The sequence below is a fragment of the Coffea arabica genome, chromosome 2c (assembly GCF_036785885.1).
Source record: "Coffea arabica cultivar ET-39 chromosome 2c, Coffea Arabica ET-39 HiFi, whole genome shotgun sequence".
NCBI lineage: Eukaryota > Viridiplantae > Streptophyta > Magnoliopsida > Gentianales > Rubiaceae > Coffea > Coffea arabica.
In genome coordinates this window covers 17,697,842-17,719,577 of record NC_092312.1, presented here as the reverse complement: position 1 = coordinate 17,719,577, position 21,736 = coordinate 17,697,842, and the positions used below count along the sequence as shown (strand labels likewise).

Genomic DNA, 21,736 nt, shown 5'->3' with positions numbered 1-21,736 from the left:
GCGTTGTCTTCGCAAAAACTAGTGCTAAATGTGTGTAACAGAAAAGCCTTTATATCAGCCTATGTTTCTTCCGATAACATTCTGAAAATCATCTTCTCGTCATGTGATTCTAGTATTTTCTAATGCTCTTTCCGTCAAATAAACGAATGATAACCAATCATAACAGGCAGAAGAGGTTTGCCGGGAGCACAGTGGAGCTGTTCAAAGTCTGTGACAGAAACGGACTGACTTCCTCAAATTTGGAAGCATCGCAGCTTTCAGGAGATTGAAGGACCGCAAAGGAATCGGGAAAAAAAAAAAAAAAGGGAAAAGAGAAAAACTGGAGGGGTCCACGTTGCTGGTAGCAATCTCTATCAGCAAAATATAGATAAGGCTTAAGAGTTGAATTTCGGGATGGGTTGTTGGGGGGATTTCTTGATGAAAAATAAGTCACCAAACCACTTGAAGCAGATAAAAGTTTCTACAGTTTTGTAGTCATCTCCAACCACGATAATTAATATATATCCGCGGATCAGGAGGTGGTCAAACTCTTGTATCGCATGCAAGTAGTAGTTGGTACTGGTCACTTGCTCGCCTCTGAGACGATTTATTATGAATGGAGTGCTACAAATACAATAGTATAGTATGGTTTGATGAGGTCTTTTGATTTGAATGATAATCAGTGCTCATGTTATGTTACGTTGAAGTGGTTAACCTTCTCCTTCTCCTCCCTCCTGCCTCTGCCTGTGGTGTCACGTCCGTCCATCCCAACAAGAAAATGATTCACTACCTACTGCCTATGCAAGTAAGCAAACTCAAAGACCCCCGCAACTATTGAGCAAAAGGACTATGAGCAAAAAAGTTCATCATCGTGCATTGAAAACTCTCAAGCATCATATGACCGAACGAGTCTCTACGTCCAGCCTACCTATTAGTTTTGAATGAGTAAAGATACCATATACGCGTGGCTTGTGTGCATCTCGATCACCAACTCTCAGAAGATTTTTCTTCCACCTACTTTCTTACTTGGGAAACATGTAGTAATGTTTTGATTTGTATTTTAGTTGCCGTCGTTGCACTTGGGATTAATAGTTGGAACCCAAATATAACAGTTGGATGGAATGATCCTTTTGCCAACAACAACGACTGTCATTGTTGTTCTGTTCGAGGCTCTGTAATATCCGAACTGGTTGACCTCTCTCTATATATATATATATATATATATATATATGTATCATATTATTATTCTTTGCTAACTAGTAGGAATATTTGCGCCGCTAGAAGTTTCCTAGCTAACACAAAATAGTAATAATAACTTTAAAAAAAAAAAAAGAACAACAATGACAGTAGGTGATGGAGGATTACTACTAGTGCGACGGAGAGCCGGCCAAAGTGAATGATAATAATGGATTACTTGGTGGAATTAGCAGTAGGTGATGGGACCCTCTGGCTGCGTTGTTTGATTGCTTGGCACTTCTAATGGATTGGTTTGCACGTCCCAATTCGGGCTTTTTTTTTTTTTTTTGAGGAACAAATTCCAGCAACTTTAATAACAATAATAAAAGAACATCCAGTCATCTTTGACTTGGGGCATAAAAGACAGTTTTGGTGAAGAATTATTTTATTGACGTCAATCCAACTTATTAAAATTTCTCTTTCACTTTGTTGTCTCCCATTGACACATATAGCAGTACAATTTTTACGGTATTAAATATGAACATATGCATGTAAGATGTTACAATTAGTTCAACTTCTTCTTCTTGTTCCTTTTTTTCGTTTTAGTTCAACAATTAGCTTTTTTTGCTTCCTTTGATTTTTTTTTTTCCTTTTTAGTATTTATTCATAAGAAAAAGAAAGAAGACAGATTTCTTATCAATCGTAGTTTTTTAAGTTTTGATAGTTGATTTAAAACGTTTTGTTTTCCCTCATCAAAATCTTCAGCCGATCACATATGATATGATCAGGACGTGGGCAGTTCCCAATACGTCAATGGCTTGTGCAAATACAACAATTCCAGAAGCTAAACGTAACGCGGCTTCATCTGGACATTCATATTTTGCAAGCGAAAAAAGTTTCCAAATATTCGAAATTAAGTGCTCGAATAGGGCTATTTTGTAGTATTAATTATTATTATTTCTCTTCTTTTCTTTTTCCCGTGGTAAACTAGTATATCTTCAAATGCATTAACACAAAAAACAAAAAAAAAAGAAACTTGCTTTCTAATGTTGTGACTAAATGAAGTATTAAAGTGTGTAACCTATACAAGTCTTGTCTGCATCTCACGGGCAAACACTTGGGGTAAACGATGTAGTTCGAATTTTGTCACGTCATTTCAACAATTCGGGAGTTGATATTGTTGTAAAATTTTGGCCGCATGGTCTGCAAGATCAGATCTACTCAAGTTTTTGTCTATATCAGGACGTTTTGATCTCCGGCAGTATGAACCAAGAATATAATATATTTAGGAAAATAAAATGCTTAAAGTAATGTATACAAGTCTTGAAAATAAATTTTTTGATAATTCGTGATTAGACTTAGGCCACTCCTGTGCTCACTTTTTTGTTTTTTTTTTTAAATGAATGGAACATCTTTAAATATCTTGAAGTTATACAAGTTTAGTTGTCGGTAAAGTATCAAAAATTTTATGCGATATTTTGAAGATATACAAGTCTAATTATTGGTAAAATATAAAGAAGTGCACGTATTTATGTGATATTTTGAAGATACACAAGTCCAGTTACTAGTAAAATTATCAAAAATTGCAAACTCTGGGAAATGTTGAAATGGAAATGTGTTGACTACCTCTTCCTCGCACAATAATTTTCTTTCCAAGAATTTAAAGGGGCTATAAAATAATTAAATATTATGAATATCTATTACCTTTATCTCGTTCCCTAAATGGTAACAAGTATTTTACGTTTTTCGAGATGATAGAACCGCCATGACTTTTGAAGTGATAGAAATACACGAAACTATAATGACTTTCGATAAAAATTACACGATTGTCGACAAAGTTATCACGAGAAGATTATCTCACCATCTTAAATAAGCTAACTGCTACCTTCTCCTATAAATATAAATAGGAGTTACTCCATTTATATCAAAATAATAGAAAACTTGAAAAAATAGCTCTGTGATACAAAACTGATTCCAAATGAAAAAATAGTTTCTTTTCTTACTTTTTTGTTCTCTTGAATTCTTCAATTTTCTTTGTTTTTTTGTTAGTCACCACATAAACAACTCAAATCATATACAATCACATTAGCATCAATTTTATAACAAAAGGCGATTTGATCAGATCAGGGCCCAGTAGATGAAGATGGATCGCAATAATTTGTTTCTAAACCGAAAGCACAAAAAAGTTGTTTCCGGTCGTACGCGTTTCAAGAAAAAAAAAAAAAAAAAAAGGAAACGTATTATGAAATGGTGACGACGTAATGACGTCCTGGACTTCACCAACCCCGGTGGGACCCGCGATGCAGGCCCTCCTTCAATATCCTTCCAACCTTTCTTGAAGAGCAAAGTGGCAGTTGAAGGTTATCCACTGTTACCTTTTTTTTTTTTTTTAATCCACTATTAGTTCAGTTTTGCAAAATCAGACATTACTTGGGATACTATTCGGTATCAAATTTAGTGTCAATCCTATTTATCACGTGATGGTAAAAGAAATTTAAATAAATAACATATGACAAATTAAATAAACAAGACACTTGATATAAATATAAAAGTGACACTGAATTATTATGGAAAAAATGACGCTGAGGATCCCGTGTTATCTGACACACCGCTCCGTAATCTGACATTCTATTTGTCAGCTTTAATATTTCATTTGGGGACAGAGATTCCTCCTTATAAGATGAGATGAGATGATTTGCGTGGTCCTTATTATCTTCATCAACTTGTAATTTTATTGCTCATGAGTACGGAGCAAAAGTTGATGCAAAGTGCTCTTTAACATTATTGTCATCATTAGTGAACTTCTTCATTGATCACACCCTCCAAATGACAAATTTAAATCGCAAATCATCCACAAATTTCATTTTAGGCCAATATTGACCCATCTCCAAGTTTGCAAGTGAGCTAAGATATCACTACTAATTCCTTCCTATCAACTTGGATTCACAATTCTACAAGTAGCATCCCATAAAAACCGTATCAAAGTAATTCGAAAGTCGTCTGTAAATTGGCCGCAGTAGAATTGATTAGGAGAACTACCTACCAATCCCATGCTAATGCTCTGTCAGAAACCTCTAGTCAAATACTCCACAGGAAACATATACTATATACTACTGATTTATTTGTCGATGACAAGAAAAATGATTCCGCAATCTATCACCAACCCCGCCCCCCCCCCCCTGCCCCAAAGGAACGTCCCTGTCGCTTATACTTCATTTCAAACTGATTTTTTCCGAAGAAATCTTTTGTATTGTTTATAGTTTATACCCTTAGGTGATTGCTCGTCTGCATATATATATATATATATATATACACGCACACACACACCAAGTCCCTATTGCCAGCACAAAATCACCGCTCATTCCCTACCCTACTTCTCTACACTATATATATATACACAAACACCAACACTCCCCATTGCCGGCACAAAGTCACCATTCATTCTCTCTCATCCTCTGCTCTGTTCTGTCCTAGTATTCTGTAAACCTTTTACAAACTTTTATGCAGAAAATGGGGAGCTTGGAAGTGGAGAAGGAAACAACCGGATGGGCAGCAAGAGACCCTTCTGGGATTCTCTCGCCCTACACCTACACTCTCAGGTTCTTTACTAGTCTCTCCATCCTCTTACTCGATCTTTGTGTACTCTTTTTTTGTTTTAATCATCCTGCTTCTGATATATTCTTTTCCGTCCGGAAAAAAAATGTGCAATCAACAGAAACACAGGCCCTGAAGATGTTTATGTCAGGGTGATATGCTGTGGGATTTGCCATACGGATATTCACCAAATCAAAAATGACCTTGGCATGTCCAATTACCCCATGGTTCCAGGGTATACTTCCCTTTTACTTCGTTTTTTTTTTTTTTTTTCCTTTTTGTAGTCTCAAGTATTGATCAAACAATATGAGCCATCCTAATAATAGAAGGGACTTTTTCGTGTACTTCCTTCAACCACGTTCCAGTAGTCGAGAGAAGGCGGTAATGGCCTCGCGTTTTGAGTTTATTCCACGTATAGTAAAAGTCCCATGGGAGTAGAAACTCTCCTCTCACCACTGGGATCTTGCTTCAATTGTTTATCCCTGATAAAGCCGTAGAGTGTAACTTGGAACAAAGATTAAAGCGCAATTAGTCCAGTAAATCCAACATTAGGAAAGGATTTATGTCTTCTGATAGTTATGGGTAACTTGATGAATTGCTTGCGAGTCGTATATCAAATTAAAAACCCATATGGAGGAGTAGAGTCTTCTTCCTTTTCTTCTTTTGATATCGGGCTTACAACTGTGAATTTGCAACTGTGAAAAAGGCATGAAGTAGTAGGTGAGGTGGTTGAGGTGGGATCGGAGGTCACCAAATTCAGGGTAGGAGATTGCGTTGGAGTTGGCGTATTAGTTGGATGCTGCAAGACTTGTCGCCCATGCAAAGCAGACATAGAGCAGTACTGCAACAAGAAGATTTGGTCTTACAATGATGTCTACACCGACGGCAGACCAACCCAAGGGGGTTTTGCTGGTGCCATGGTTGTTCATCAAAAGTAAGCGAATATTCCTCTCTTCTCTTTATCTATCTATCCACCTGGTTTTTTAATTCATTATATGGTATCCACCACCAGGCCACCATCTTCAATCAACTCAACCTTTTTTTTTCTCGAATGTTACTAAAAGAATGGTCCACGTGCATGTGTAATTAATTGTCTTTGGTAGTAGGTCGATTTGTTTCTTGACGCCGCCAGAAGTTAGGCCGCCGTTGACTCCTGACTTCGGGTGAAGGGCATATTTGTCCTTTCAAACCATCTGAAAATTCATCTCTGTGTTTCCTTGTAGATTATTTTACAGCTAAAATGGAAGTGTTAAAACCTGTTATAGTACATCATTGCAATCACCCCAAAAAAAAAGAAAAAGAAAAAAAAGAAACAAGGGTTTGTGGTGAAATGAAATCTTCTCTTCTGTGTTTTTCCCCTAAAGTAAAATCTCGAGCAAAGAGACAGTAGTAGTATTCAAGAACGCACAAACTTATGATCAACAATAATACATTTCAAAAACATTCCAGGTTTGTTGTGAAAATACCAGATGGTATGTCAGCAGAGCAAGCGGCACCCCTGCTGTGTGCTGGGGTGACAGTATACAGTCCACTCAACCATTTTGGCCTAAAGGAAAGCGGATTAAGAGGAGCAATACTTGGACTGGGAGGAGTGGGGCATATGGGAGTAAAAATAGCAAAAGCCATGGGGCATCATGTTACGGTCATAAGCTCTTCCAATAAAAAGAGAGAGGAGGCCATCGAGCACCTTGGCGCGGATGAGTATTTGGTCAGCTCCGACACCGCTCGGATGCAAGGGTTTGCCGACTCGCTAGACTACATCATTGACACAGTCCCTGTGTGTCACCCTCTCGAGCCTTACCTGTCTTTGTTGAAGGTGGATGGTAAATTGATTCTGATGGGCGTCATCAATACTCCATTGCAATTTGTCAGCCCAATGGTTATGCTAGGTCAGTTTACTTTCTTCAAATTCAGCATTCTCAGCTGTAACAAAATACGTACTGACTAATTAATTCTTTTGTGTTCATCGACTAATCGTTGCGTTTTTCCTTCTTGACTTTATGCCATCGCATTCATCAAGAATCAATTAAGTGGTTTATAGGTTGAAAGCTAACTGAGAAGCTGTTTTATCCAGGAAGGAAAACCATCACGGGAAGCTTTGTTGGTAGCATGAAAGAGACGGAAGAAATGCTTGAATTTTGCAAGGAAAGGAATCTGACATCCACGATTGAAGTTGTGAAGATGGATTACGTCAACACCGCCCTGGAAAGGTTGGAGAAAAATGATGTTAGGTACAGATTTGTGGTGGACGTTGCCGGCAGCAAGCTTGAGCAGTGAAAATTGCACGCAAATCTGGTCAGCCATTCCCCCAAAAGCAAAACAACCAAGTTTAACTTGCTACTATATATATATCTATATATACATCCCCTGCTCAAAATCAAATCAATCCCTTTGTTGAGACTCCCTTTCCCTTTGAATGCTTTGATGTGTGGCTTCATCATTATTTGAAAGTTAAGAATGGCCATTTGTATTTTGTTGCTAAATAAAGACGATCGATGGAATCACTTTTGCTTCCATTTGTTTAACTTTGAATTTGATGCCCGTATATGAAATTATAAATACCGCTTGATTTTGTTGTTCTCCTCATCATATTCCTAAAATTGTTCATGTTATTTATGGCTAGAATGCGCTCTTTGGTCTTTGTTCTTCTTCATGGTGATTGTGAAAGATATTCGGCGTCTGGTCTTTGTTTTACGTGGTACCCACCCATTCTTCAATCTTTCAATTGCACGGTAGGTGAAACTTCACCGCTCTGTTTTTCAAGACCCCATATTGGGTTTTCCTTTTTGCCCGTTTTGCTTTGTGACATTTGTGATTTGTGTGGTAGTCTGCGACACTTTTCGTATGTGGCCGCTACCAATACTGCTCGCTCGCTCGCTCGCTCGCTAATTTCTTCATCTGTGGCCGAAAGCGATAGAGTGGATGCCGTATGCCGTTTGCCTGTCGTGTCCAAATCGGAATGGATTTTATGCTTATCCTCGTTTCAAATCATCACTTTCACCTTTTCATTTTCTTGAGAAATAAATTTAATCGCGGGGACGTATAGTTTGTTGTTATCGCTAGCAGCCGCTTCCGGGACCCAGAATTCCCTTCTCTTTTTTTTTTTGGCAGGGCTGTTTATGCAAAGAGAAATAATAACTCATTTCCGAGGTATAAATCATAAATGCACTGCTCCTACTTGGCTCTGTTTATCATATTCTTTCTTTTGGGTTCCTCCAACGTAGCAATGACAGAGGAGGGACAGCTTCTTCTTTTGAGCCAAGCCCTTAAATCTGGGCTTCGATTTCTTCATCGCTCAATCAATTAAAACAACTGAGACACGGATGAATGATGACAGGCATTAGACCTGATGGCATTTCAAATACTACAAATTCAGGAACTCAAAAGCCACTCTATACTGACAGCTGCCTTCCTCCTAATTGCCTTCGGATTGTCGCGCTAGTTTAATAATAATAATCAAAGGACACGTTCAGACACGCCTTCCTGCTGGGGGCTGCAGCATTGGCCGTAGAAAATCAAATGCCCAGTTGATGTTTTGGACTGGAAAGAGAGTCAAATTACCAAGAAAATCTAAAATGAGAAATGTTGCCTTCAGATTTGGTAAGTGGGTCCATTGCATTTGCAGCTGCTCATCTAGAACGTCTTCTTACCGCTGAGCTTCCACCAACTGAGTCCAAATGACGAATTCCCAGCACCCGTGTACACCCGCTCCCGAGGTCTAACCCAAAGCCAATCATTTTATTTTGGTCCATTGTCAAATGTTTCTTCACATTAATATACTTTTGATCCCATTATTGCCAGATTATACTCCCTCCTCTGCTCCACTTTGATAGTCTTGTTTCGTCTTTCTCAAATTGTAGTTCATTTTTCAATTGAAGAATGTTGTTATTTTTTAATTTCTCTAAAATACCCTTATTCAATGTAAGTTATTGTTACTATAAATTACCTTATTTAATACTCCATCCGTCCCACTTTGATAATCCTGTGTTCCTTTTTCGTCTGTCCCAAATTGTAATCCACTTTTCAATGAAGAATGTAGTTGATTTTTAATTTCTCTAAAATACCCTTATTCAATGTAAGTTATTATTACTATAAACTACCTTATTTAATATAGATTATTATAGAATATAACCTACTCCACTTGATGCATTAAATGGAATACTATTGGCGGAATACATTATTTAATATAAATTGTTATAAAATATAACCTACCTCACTTAATGCATTAAATGAAATACTATTGGCGGAGTACTAGGCCGATGAAATGGAGTATTGGCAGAAGTTGAAAGTGGAATGATAGGGTTCATGATCAATACGGCTCTTCGTGATCAGGTTCATGAAATATTAGGCGGCTAAACTTTTTTTTTTATTGAAAATGTGAAATAATATAAAATGAGAATTGATTCTTTTTTTACCATCAATTCAAGTTCTCATGAGCCGTCAATTCAATTCAAATTTTCATGAATAATTAATATAAAGTTATACTCTATTTAATGTCAGAATATTTTAAAAAAATAACAATCTAAATTTACTTTTTCAACAAGATTAACTATTTTTTTCTTAAAATATGTGAAAAAAAAACTAGCACTATCAAAATGGTCCAGAGGAAGTATCAGTTTCGTCCAAATACAAAATTTCAGGAGCATTTGCACGGCGATACAGATTATATATGTTCATGTTTCGTGCCTGAGACAAAAATGGAAATAAAAAATCTATAATGAATTCGAAGGATGGTTACTTTTGTCGAAGCGATGCAAGAGATTCCGTCCTTGACAATGAAGGAGCAAGCGGAGTGCAAGTTCTGTAACTAAAGTATACGCATTCTATATTTCCGCAGATGTTGTACAAGAACTTTTATCAAAAAAAATGCGCTACAGCATCCACTAAGGATGATATTTTAATGAACGAGCAAAATTGCGAAAATGAATATAGCTTCACTTCATCAATTTTCTCATCCAACCAATTTAGGAGCCCTTTTGATGGAAGTATAATTTTCACGCTTTAACAGAATGAGGCTTTAACAGAGAACTACAGAACCTTCCTTCGGGAAATCCCGTCTTCACTCAAAGGGGGTCGTTAATGAACTAATCAACCGTTTCATGCTTCTCAGTGTGTAGCTGGATCCTCCCATGTATCATCTTAGTGTTAGGCGTGGCTATTCCAACTGACTGAAGTACATATTCATGACATATCTCGACGGATTGAAACCAATCAGAATCACTGCCAGCAAGAGAAACAGTTCAATAATAGCAGGTATGCAACCAAAACACAAGCAGGGTAATCGTCTACTTACAGATTGGTGAGAGGACAATTACGACACCAATTGGGTATAGGAAGAAGGTTGTTCTTTCCAAGAAAGGCAGTACTGCAACAGGTAAATATGTGATAATTTTAGCATAACTTGGAGAAAGACTATAAGTGGGTGACAGACAATCATGGTAAAGTGCCATTCCCTCCACCATAATCTACAAATTACATAGCAAAAGCTAAAGGGAGAAGAATGTATATGTGATCTTTGCACTAGACACAAGTATACAGAATAATCTACTGATAAAGGCATTGACCTGTTTATCTTCCATTAGATGATAGGAAGGTCCAGGTACTAAATATAGCCAACATCAAATCTCTCATGGCCTGAGAGGAGAATTGTTGTTGGAAAATTTAACCATTGTAATTCCAATAATTAGAATTTTCATTCACATCAGATATTTAGTACTAAATGTTGACAAGTGAAATGGAACTTGCCGATCACTAATGCTTGTTGCAATAGACTAACTTCAGAACAAGTCGGAAAAATAAATAATCTGCTCCCCAGTAAACGACAATACATGTATAAATTCACTTTTTCTATATATATAAGCATTTCACAATCTTTGCCAGAACATAACAAGGAAGATCTCAAATAATAGTGGAAGATCCTTTTACATATAAGTAGTAACCATGAAATTTAGGTCAAAATGAATCCAAGATATGGTTTATACCTCCTTCCCAAACCAAGATATCCTCTTAAACAGTAAACCTAACAACTATATAAAGTTGTTTGACAAGTACGGTACCCAGAGGGGGGGGGGCAAGAAAGTTCTAAAACCATATTATAAAGCTGGTAAAGTAGAAATGCACAACTATTGTTTAGATCCGTGTCTTACCATCATAACCCAAAAAATTCAAGTAGTGATAGTAGGAAGCAGCCACCATGAAGAGCAAGTTTGATAGCAAAACAGGAATGAAACCATGAGCTATCAGCAGAGGTGACAAAAAATAGTGTATGACTGGCATGAAAACGAACATATCATTAGCATCCCAACAATATTCGAGCTCCAAATTTGAAAGCTGATAAACTTTGAAACAAAACTTACCATATAGCAGAACAAACATCGGGAAGAAAGAGTTGCAGTGTACATCAAATGCGTACAACCTTCATGAATGGAGTAGAAAACAATTTTTAGCACACACAACAAACAGAAATGCCAAATGCAGAATCAAAGAAGAGATGGAACAAAGAAAATATGATGTCTATTTGCATGTCCATTTTTTCTGGGGTTACAAGAGTCATTTTAGTCCAACCAGACACATGTTCCAAGCCACAATAGAAGCATTCTACTATATGAAGAAAACAAATAGTCTAGCAGGCAGAAACTTAAGGCACTGATTGTTTCGAGGGAATACAGGGGAAAGAAAAGGAAATGGAGGTATAAGGATATGATGTTTGGATTTTTCTTTTAATAAGGAGGAAAAGGAAAGGACAGGAGGGATAAGGTCTAGTTATTTTTTGTCAGTCTGTTTTCCATCCAAAAGTGGGCGGAAACGGAAGGAGAGGAAACCAAGATAAATGAAAATTTTAAAATTTCCTCAGAAACCTGTGTTTTTAAATTATTATGGATAAAAAACGTAACTAAAGCATGATAGTTTCTGTTCCTTTCTTTTCCTCCCCTAACCCAAACAATACTTCTAATGTTTCCTTTCTATTTCCTTTTGTATTTAATCCAAACAAAATGGCACTAGAATCTTCTCCTTCCCTTTCCTTCCTTTTCGTTCAACCCAAAAGGAGCCTAAAACACACAGCAAGAAGGGATAAAGGAAAAGTCAGAACTTGCCATTCCACTCGTTGCTCCACCACATGACTGTTTGGAACTTCTTCACGAAGATAATTGTTGGTCAAGAACCTGCAAGGAATTTTTTAAAAAATAAAATAAAATAAAAAGATGGAAAATCATATCCAATCAGCTTTCCATGACACCTTTTGTATTTTAGAATTTTCTTGTTGCTTTAAGTTTTCTTGGTGGCACTAAAATTGAAAACTTCAGGTATAATAAAATTAAAAATGACAGGCTAACATGATCTATTAACTCGTATGGCAACAACAATTTAAATCTGGGTGGCAAAGAAAATACACAGACCCCTGGTCAAACAGGTGGTATTACAAATTCTAGCTTTTGATATTTCTAGGGAGATTAGATTAGTCCGTCCACCCAAATCAAAGCAGAAAAAGGCGTTTGTGGCTGTTAAAGTTTTTGAGCCAAAACAAGGATAGTTAGGTCATATGGAATTTAGGAGATTAATGGTAGCCTCATTATTCATGGGGATGTCAAGATTTACTGTAACTGCAATAGGAACTAAAAATACACACATTAAGATTTAGGTTGACTAACACAGAAGTACTAAGATCTCCTAATCTGAACATACTGTTATACTAGAGACCAAAAAAATTGCAAAGCTTAGAGATTAGAAGACCAGGGGGCCACAGCTCAAACGAGATACTCAAACTCAGATATTTGTATCATCTAACTAGGCATCACTATAGCTGCTCATGTCTGGTAAACAGGACGTTACTATCTTGGCTGAATGATACTCCTAATTGGGAATAGCAACAAACACCAAGAAACTTGGACCACAAGAATTCTTCTTCAACTTCATACCTATTGTTACTCTCTTATTATGCTCATTCAGAATGTTCTCATGGGTATACCTCGTAGTAACTTTGAAGCACTCTGAGCTATCAAAAGAGGCCTTGCGACAGTAGCATGGTATAGAACATAAAGGGGCGCCACCCGCTAATAAAGAAACTAGTACCAAACAAGTAGATTCTATACAGATGAGTAACAGCTTTAGTCCAGTGGCAATTGTTCAGACAATCAAAGTATAGGGTCCCCTTTCCCTTCCTTCCCCATCTTCCCTTCCCGCGTCCACTTATGCAAAGGAAATGACATTAGAAGAAAAGTCAATACTCTGAGAATTGAACTTTCCTCATTCAAAATTTATGAACAGTGAGAAATACAAGACAAGTACCTTATAACATCTAACTCCATAAAGGAAATGGAATTCTAAGAAAAAGGAGTTTCATCAGCTCACCAGCAACATGTAGCCAAAATTGCACCAGTCATCAAAAGATGAAAAAGCAACACTGACATAACTACATAAACAGCATGTCCCACACTATGATCATACCTGAAATAAGTAATATAAAGGTCAGGATCAGCATCGTCTTGCAAATAAACATTTTTTAATGCCTAACAGAAAATAAGATGAGAACCACGAGCCCGCTGAATGTCATATTGTGATTCCACGTTCCCCAAGTTTGTTGACCAAAATACAGAAAAGGAATTCCCTCAACATAACATGTTATGGTGTAAAAGCAAAAAGTCTTCAACATTCAACTTAACTATTGCGCCATCATGAAAAATAGTCATGACACACACCAAATACTTACGCGGCACAATAAGCTGAGGTGGAAACTACCAAAAGAAGACTGCATATCACTACGAATGCTGGATCATCACGTGCCCATTGATTCTTTGTTTCTACAAGCAAAATTTTAGTGAAATAATTAAATAATGGGTCAACATCTACTGACTCCTAGACTTCAAACTTATGAAAAAAGAACCAGGGAAAGAAAGGATGGAAAATAAGTATTCTTACAGATTCAGGGAGGGAAACACAGAGGAATGGCAGATTAATTAACTACTTTCTTCTTACAAATTAGACGTAAAACCTAATGATAAGAATAAAATCCTCATTTACTTAATATGTTTGTCCATTAATGCCATTATTACCTCCTCAAACTTCTAATTTATGTATCTGGCTGCCAGACCTCGCTTTACCTCAACAGCATAAGAGGTAAAGTAACTCCAACTACGTGCTTAATGCCAATAGCAGACAACCTGCTGTTATTTTCTGCCCAATGTGTCCATTTGTCAATTTTCAGGCCTAGCAAACAAAAGTTTCAAGAGTTGAAGCTTTACTTGTTTGCACATCTAGAGTCACATGCATTCCAAGCTATTTTATAGAAGGATAACATCGCTACTAATATCACAATGACCCGAAAGAAAAAAAGGAGCTCACTGTACCATCACCAGATTCTTAATGTTTCTTTCATACTTCCTATTGATTTGAAGAACATATAGTGTAATAGTTATGAACCACAATATGAAAACTCAAATCAATATGAAATAAAATTCACAGATCTTGTAATTGAAAGAAAAACTAGCGTCTTTAAGTTGTAATCTTAAACAGCTACAGGTGTTCTAAATTGAAAAAACATCAAATATAAGCAAAACCAGCTTATAACTGGAATGAGAAGAACTTCAACACACAGAAACAAAGCAGCACAGAGAAAAATTCAAGGAAGCAGAGCAATCCAGAAGAGGTGACAAAAGGCAGCACACTTACGCTTGTGATATTTAGTGTGCTGATATCTGCATCGGTTGTACAGTTTCACATGCAAAGAACAGAAGGCATGTTGATTAGACACAAGAAAACACATAAAAAGCATCTTCTAGTCTAGTACTTTCTAATTAGGAAGAAGTACATATTAACAGCATCTAGGATAACTTCAATTTTGAACAATCACACCATACAACTGCACATAGCACAGCTCAGGAAAATATGTGAACTAGGAAACTGAAAAAAATACCCAATTCATTTAGGAAAAGATTAACAGAGCATAAACCTAGGTAAAGAAACCAAAAAACCTAAGTAAACACTACATGTTGTTGAGCAAGTCATCTAGAAGGATCAGAAGTCCACAATGGTCATTACGATTTCACAAAAAGAGAATCATGACACATTAGATGGTCCTAATTCAGATACTTTCAGTCACTTGATATGTTAATAACAGATCCAGTTTTCTAGGTATCAAGGTTTTTCCATTCAATCATGAGTCGTGAAAACTGTAACGAGAGCTTACACATTAAAAGAAGGTTCATCAAACAGTTAATAGTGTAGCATCTAAATCAAAATTTAAAAAAAAAAAAAGGCTTAGTGCTACATCTGAAAAAAATCAGTAGGCCAGAGAAAGAGCAATAGTAGACTCAACCCAGTAGCTCAATACTTACACCACTTTTGGGGAGGTGCATAAATGTAGCATTTGCCAGAAAGTATATTCAATGTCCATTTGTTGCCACTACAATGAATGAAGCAACAACAATTAAAACCAAAAGAAAATGAGAACAAATTGGAACAGGAGAAGATCAAAGGGTAATCCAGTTGAGTATAACAAAATCACATAGTAAGAAAGCAAAGCCTCGTCTTCAATTAAGCTCTTGAAGAGTACAAAACAACATCATCAGGAAGGAAAGAATCAGCATTTTGAATTTCAAAAAGACATTCTACCAAACTGAGAGTGGCTCATATTTTTCTAAATCTAGAGCTTATTAAAACAGCTGAAAAGATCTAATCCAACTAAAGGTTATGCCTAATAGAATCCCTAGAGGTATCAGGATTCAACCCATATGCATGAAATCAGAGAAAGGTTCATGCTTCTCTGTATCCTTCTATGGTTGGGACAGCACCCTCCCTCCCCCTATCTCTAGCCGAAAAATACTTTACTCCTCACACACCAAGAAACCCATTGGTAACTCTCAAATTCAGCAATGAATAGGATAGAGTTTACATTTCTGTTCCCACTGTACCCTCTCGACAAAATAGGAAATGCTAAATAAAACCCTTGGTGGCCTAGATAGTTGCATTCTCCAAAATAGCTGGAGCTATAGATAGTTCTCCTCTCCAACAACCCACAACCAACCTGATCACCAAATCCCTTCCACCAATCCCAATTGCACGTCTGTTCTCAATAATATAGCAACCAGCCTGAGTTGAAGCACACCCATCTAAGTCAATCACTAAGAGAACATAAAAGAATTTTTTTCCCACGTCTATTCACTTCGATCCTGATAGCTAACAACAATGCCCAGAGCTTTTCATCCCAGCTGTGCTATCAAATTTCAGACCCAAATTCAGCAACTCATCTAACCAAGAGACAGAAACAGTGTAATCGCATACAGAATTTTCTTTTTTTTTTTAAATCCAAAATGAGGCATAGACGCACTTGACAGTTGATATAGTGGAGATCAGATCTATCCAGTTCGATCAAAATACACGTAAATGTGTGTGCTAATGTGGAGAGTCTCAGAGCAACAGAAACGAAGAAAACCTTGACGATTCTACGGAGATAATGAGGGAAAGGAGAATTGGGCCGGGCATTGGAGCTCGTCCGCCCCTTTGATGTAGTTGGCAGCATCTTCCCTTTCTCCTTTTCTTTTCTTATTTCTTTCTTTCCCCTGGATTTTTCTGCGAAATTTTGGAGTTCCGCAGATACAATTTTGAATTGATTTTGAAGATTTCTTCTTAATTGCGTGTTTGTTTGAACTGGGAGTTAGATTGGAGCAGGAGTTGGATTTGGTGATATTATTCTTTCTGGGTTCGGATTTCTGGCAGCCCTTTCCTTCCTTTTCTAAATTTCTCCCTCTTTCTGGTATTCGGTGGTAAGGCTGGCTGTGGCGTCTGGTTCCGTCACGATCTTCATTGGGTTTGGGTTCAGTTCGAAAGTCAACCGGTCCACGGAGAAGGTTGGTTGTCATTTGGACGCATTGGGTTGGATTTGAAGCTGGCCCAACACGTGATTTGTTTAGTTTTATTTACGTTTTATTCAAGTACTGGTACGTATATACAAACGAAAAGCAATGAAGAAGAAACTTGATCCAAAACCTTACAGGGTGTTTGGTTCAAGTCTAGGAATGGGAATTGTAATCGGATTCATTTCTAAAAAAATGAGTATGGATTTTAATCCAAGGTATCATTGCAACTGTTTGGTAAATATTTATGAGGAACAGGTATTACATTAAGGGTCCGTTTGTTTCGGGTGAAAATGTTTTTCAGGAAAATATTTTTCTAATTTCCCGTGTTTGGTTGCACAAAAGTTACTGAAAACATTTTCGTATGTAAAATATTTTCACTCATCTTATGGAAAACAACTTCCCTTCCAAACTTATTGAAGTTGTTTTCCGAAATGCATGCATCCCGCCTGTAGTATGTTCCAAACTTACTGAAAACATCTTGTAGTATGTTTTTTTTTTTTTAGTGTAAACAGGAGGACTCGAATCCAAGACCTTTTCCTTACACTCCCTCCCCCGTACCACCCAACCCTCCCCCTAGTATATTCAAAATAAAAAAAAAAACCTCATCCTGCTCATCCTATGGTAGTAATTAATTATATATAATAGGGACATTCTTTTTTAGAGAAACTTTCAGCAGTGAGAGTGCAAGATATATGTCACAATAAGCATTGCATATGATTGATATTTGACACTAAATGGCCAGCAATTTGTTTATTGCTTAAGGAGATATTTTTTATTCATATATACATTTCTCCAAGATTTTTTAAAGTTAAACAATGAGATAAATTTTCTTATTTTGCATGGGAAGAAATATGTAGTTATAATGTGTAGAAAGTAAAGATAGAGATAAAAGTGAAAATATTTCAAAAGTTAAACAAACACCAGAAAAATGAAGTAAGAAAATATTTTCAACAAGCTAACCAAACACCTGAAAATGATGAAAGGGAAATGATTTTCATGAAAAATTACTTTTACGGAAAATATTTTCTCAAGGAAAACATTTTACTTCCAATCAAACAGACCCTAAAAACAAATATTTTATCATATATTTAATTTCTTTTTTCTTTTTTCCCTTTTCTTCTTTCATCTCTTTCTCCTACAGCTACCCCATAGCAATGCGGCATTTCGTAAACAATTGACCGTTGATCAATTGCAAAAGCTATTGGAACTTCAAGATCATTACATCTTGTGTCCCTAAACACCAATAAGGAAAGAAAAAATAACCAACTAGGTTGGCTGCAGTGGAACAAAGGGACGAAATAATTTTGCATCTACTTACTCCATCACTTTATGTTTGCCATCCATGGCAACTACAACCCCAAACGAAAAATCAAAGGGACACTATTCATCAAGAAGCAAAAAAAAAATTTGCGATTCAAGAGTCAATTGGGGTAAAATTTTTGGTCAATATAGAAATGTCTCCCATGGTCTTATAATGCCTTGTAGGCAATGAGAGGTGAAAAGCAGCAAAGGAGAAGAAGAGTTGATAGATCACGAAGAGTGGAGTAGGGATAAGAGTGGCCTACTTGTGGAGGTAGAGTGATAGGTCTACCGTGGAGGATTGGAGGAGAGAGAAGAAAGCGAAAAAAGGATACAGATGGGTGGCCGCTATGAAGGATGGTATAAGAGAGAAAAGTTGGAAAAAGAAAGTTGATGGAGAGGGGTTGCCATGGAGGTTGGGCAGTGGAGGTTGTGCAAGGCTAAAATTGAATTCCGAGAGAGTGACGATTGAGAAGGAATACATGTTTTCTTTCTTTTCTATGTTTCTTTTTGAAATCTGCTGAGTCAAATTTAGAAATCTACCAAAACCCTCCAATTTGCTCAAGATTGAGAACACCCAAATTTTAATGGTTCATTCCAAAATTTTGAATCCAAGCTACTAATATTAGAATTATTTCAATTTCTGATTCCTATCCCCTCTTAGCAAATGCCACCTTAATGTATTCGTTTGATAATCTTGTCCTTTGACACAGGAATTATTATATTCACAAGTACTTGACCACCTATTTAGCTATTCGATGTTCATTTTCCGAAAAAAAAACCTTAATTTGCCATAATACATCATGCAACTTGTCCTGATAAAAAGAGAAAAAAGTCTCAATAGCCCTCCAACTTTTAACTAGATAAAGTTTTTGCCCTTCAACAATTATGAGGAAACTTTTGGCCTCCCGATCTATCAATAGTGTAAATTGTTGATCTTTCAGTGAATTCCAACCGTTCAGTAATGGAAATGAGGGCATTCTTGTCCATGTAGAAATATTAATCGAGTAAACGGCAGTAAACTCAAACTCCTGCTAAAAAAATAAAACCATTTTCTCTAATGAAATCTATAAAGTCAAAATTCTCCTCAACTTTAACAATGCTACCCAAATGCAACAAATCCTAGAACGCCCATTTAAAGGACAAATTAAAAAATTAAGAAATTCCAAAAATTCCAAATTTTTACAGCCTAAAAGTCACTCTTTACATAGATATGTACAAAACTTATAAAACCAACAAATGGGTTTTTTGAATCTTACAAATGCAAATAAAATCAACATATTTACAATCATTAATTTTATACCATATGAAACTCTTTAGGAGTGATCCCTGGAAGGTAAAAATAGTAAGCATTGTGGCTTCAAAGCAAAAGAAGAACAATAGCTGATGGGTCCGGCGACATTCATAGTGGGTTTCCCAAATTCAATGATTCTTTGATCTTCTTTCCATTATCTTGATTGGAGTCCTTCACTTTCTCAAGAAACCCATCCTTCATCATTTCCTTTTCTAAAGAAACCCATCCTTGATAGAAGCATGATACAGAAGATGAGAAAGCAGAAAAGCAAGCACAGAGAAGAAAGTATGAATTGCATAGATCCATCGCCACCTCCTCTCTCCATTGCTGAATATTTGTCTTATTACTATCTTTCTCTCTCACTCAATTTCACATGGAGAAAAGCACACAGAGAAGGAGGTACATAAGGTTTGGTTTCAGGTCCACTGAATTGTGTGAAAATATTAAAAAGAGAATGGAAAAAATGGAATTTTTTGGGTTTTTTCTGTGCATATTCGTGAGTTAATGTCCATTTTGGTTGAGGTGTCCATTGATACTTTGGATATTTGATTAATATTCCTGAATGGACAAAAATGTCCTCATTTTCGTCACACATAAATGGCTGGAATTCATAGATGGACCAGCAATTTACACTATTGATAGATCGGGAGCCAAAAATTTACTCCTAATTATTGAAGGACTAAAACCTTATGTAGTTAAAAATTCGAGGGTCTTTGGGACTTTTTTTCCTGATAAAAATTAGAGAAGGAGATAAATAGAGTAAGGGTGGAGACTATTTAATCCAATATATTCCATCGCTGGTAATTATGATAATGCAGCATGCAGCTCATGTTATCATCCCCCAACCTTTTCTTTTACTATGACTTTATTTTTTTTTTTAGAAAAAATTCGCGTTTGCCCCTCCCGTGAATCCGATTTTGTCACCTCTCGGCTAAAGAAAGGATAATAGAGCAATACAACATTCGCACATGAGAAATATTGCTGACTCCTAAGAAGGAAAATTCGGTCAAGGAACGATTGCAAAATCTTCATTTACAATACAGTAAAAGCAGATTGGAGTTAGGTTAAACGTTAATACATCATTTCCTTTTGGCTGTGGGCAACACTACATCAGGGTGATTCTACCTTTTTTTTATTATTATTTTTTAATACAGTGGCTTTGTTTGCTTTAGGCTTTTAAGTTAAACTAGTTTTTTCAGCCTCACGCAATGCGTGAGGATGCCCTGGGTCTATGTTAATCAAGATCAAATGAAGGCAAGTGGATTAATGTAAAATGGTTATGTATTTAATACATGATAGGTGTTAATAAATGTGAAGAATTTGACTTTAGATAAATTGAATATTGTTGTTACTTGTTTACTCATTTAATTTGTAATTTTCTCTTAGATAGTCCGTCTTTGACTCAAGATCTTTGCGAATTCTTGATATTATAAATAAATGATACATTCATTTAAAATGTACAAGTACATACATATATCATAAATATGGTGACGTTGATCACTTTTAAAATTATGCACACATTATTTGTATCTAATCAAGAATGAAATAAGTTTAAACAAGATCAGTTAGGTGAGAGTGCAAGACTTCACCTTGTAAAACCGCCAAATCTAGGTCTTCAATTGGAGAAAGAAACACATCTAATATGTTGCTTTTCAGATGGCTTTCTCTCAAGATTACATAGGCAATACAGCTTTGTGCGGCTCCCACAGACCGCTTCGGACACCAACCCACCGCCTACTCACCAGGGGAGCTCAAGCAACTACAACTATACGATGAAGATATAAATACACGTCTGAACTCTGAAGCACAAACACAAAAGCCACCAAAGTTGACCAAGCACACAACTGAAGCACGAATGCAAAAGTCACCGAAGTTGCCCATAATTTAGGCGGTGGATATATTTTACAAATGGGGTAACAAACTCATGTTTAAAATCCAAAAATATGTATTTATAGAATCATTTTTTCATGCTCGAAAGAAAAATTGGAACTACTGTAAAAGTTTAAAAATTATAATCCATTTCTTAAATTGCATATTTTTTTATGAAGAAAGTTTATCCTTTTGCAAAAAAAAGAAAAAAAAGGTTTACACAGCCACGGGATGCCTTCATATTTTTAGTAACAAACTCATGTTTAAAATCCGAAAATATGTATTTATAGAATCATTTTTTCATACTCGAAAGAAAAATTGAGACTACTGTAAAAGTTTAAAAACTATAATCCATTTCTTAAATTGCATTTTTTTTATGAAGAAAGTTTATCCTATTGCCAAAAAAAAGAAAAAATGTTTACATGGCCACAGGATTCCTTCACATTTTTTTAAATTTTTTTTCCAAAATAGGAGGACCCTCTTGTTTATATTGACAGTATACATTTTCACATTTTAATGCATATTATTTAATCCAAATTTGAATTCTAATATCAACTTTTGTATATATGACATGTATCCAAAAATGATAGTGAGTGTGTTTGGATTGAAATGATTTGAAAAAAATAATTTGCTTCACAAATTCCAATCATCTTTTTATCTCACATATATCACA

General features: G+C 36.2%; 2 protein-coding genes and 1 long non-coding RNA gene across 4 annotated transcripts; 2 read left to right on the top strand and 1 right to left on the bottom strand.

The window, feature by feature from the left end:
- The first annotated feature begins 4,491 nt into the window (after positions 1-4,491).
- Positions 4,492-7,274, top strand: LOC113726478 (cinnamyl alcohol dehydrogenase 1-like). The gene is made up of 5 exons (XM_027250219.2): positions 4,492-4,754; positions 4,871-4,984; positions 5,456-5,683; positions 6,199-6,638; positions 6,824-7,274. The coding sequence occupies exons 1-5, from the start codon at positions 4,657-4,659 to the stop codon at positions 7,024-7,026; spliced, it is 1,083 nt and encodes a 360-aa protein (XP_027106020.1). The 5' UTR covers positions 4,492-4,656; the 3' UTR covers positions 7,027-7,274.
- A 97-nt stretch (positions 7,275-7,371) lies between these two features.
- Positions 7,372-7,737, top strand: LOC140035121 (uncharacterized). The gene is made up of 2 exons (XR_011839074.1): positions 7,372-7,481; positions 7,577-7,737. It is a non-coding gene; the product is annotated as an uncharacterized lncRNA (long non-coding RNA).
- A 1,710-nt stretch (positions 7,738-9,447) lies between these two features.
- On the bottom strand, positions 9,448-16,488 carry LOC113726477 (uncharacterized). Of its 2 annotated transcripts, XM_027250215.2 has the most exons (10): positions 16,178-16,488; positions 15,081-15,148; positions 14,416-14,441; positions 13,457-13,547; positions 13,099-13,194; positions 11,844-11,912; positions 11,106-11,164; positions 10,896-11,018; positions 10,043-10,114; positions 9,448-9,969 (listed from the first exon to the last, which is right to left on the bottom strand). In XM_027250215.2, exons 1-10 carry the CDS (start codon positions 16,262-16,264, stop codon positions 9,905-9,907), a joined length of 756 nt encoding a protein of 251 aa, XP_027106016.1. In that variant the 5' UTR covers positions 16,265-16,488; the 3' UTR covers positions 9,448-9,904. The 2 variants fall into 2 exon arrangements, with proteins under 2 accessions (XP_027106016.1, XP_027106017.1); XM_027250216.2 differs by lacking the exon at positions 15,081-15,148 and having other exon boundaries at positions 9,549-9,969; positions 16,178-16,377.
- Between the last annotated feature and the right edge of the window lie 5,248 nt (positions 16,489-21,736).

Coding starts and splice junctions, on each gene's coding strand:
- LOC113726478 (XM_027250219.2), top strand. CDS start 4,657: ATGCAGAAAATGGGGAGCTTGGAAGTGGAGAAGGAAACAACCGGATGG. Junction 4,985..5,455: donor AATTACCCCATGGTTCCAGG/GTATACTTCCCT, acceptor ACTGTGAAAAAG/GCATGAAGTAGTAGGTGAGG. Junction 5,684..6,198: donor GCCATGGTTGTTCATCAAAA/GTAAGCGAATAT, acceptor AAAACATTCCAG/GTTTGTTGTGAAAATACCAG.
- LOC113726477 (XM_027250215.2), bottom strand. CDS start 16,264: ATGCTGCCAACTACATCAAAGGGGCGGACGAGCTCCAATGCCCGGCCC. Junction 11,165..11,843: donor GTGGAGCAACGAGTGGAATG/GCAAGTTCTGAC, acceptor CCATTCATGAAG/GTTGTACGCATTTGATGTAC. Junction 10,115..10,895: donor GAATTTTTTGGGTTATGATG/GTAAGACACGGA, acceptor TACCTGTTGCAG/TACTGCCTTTCTTGGAAAGA.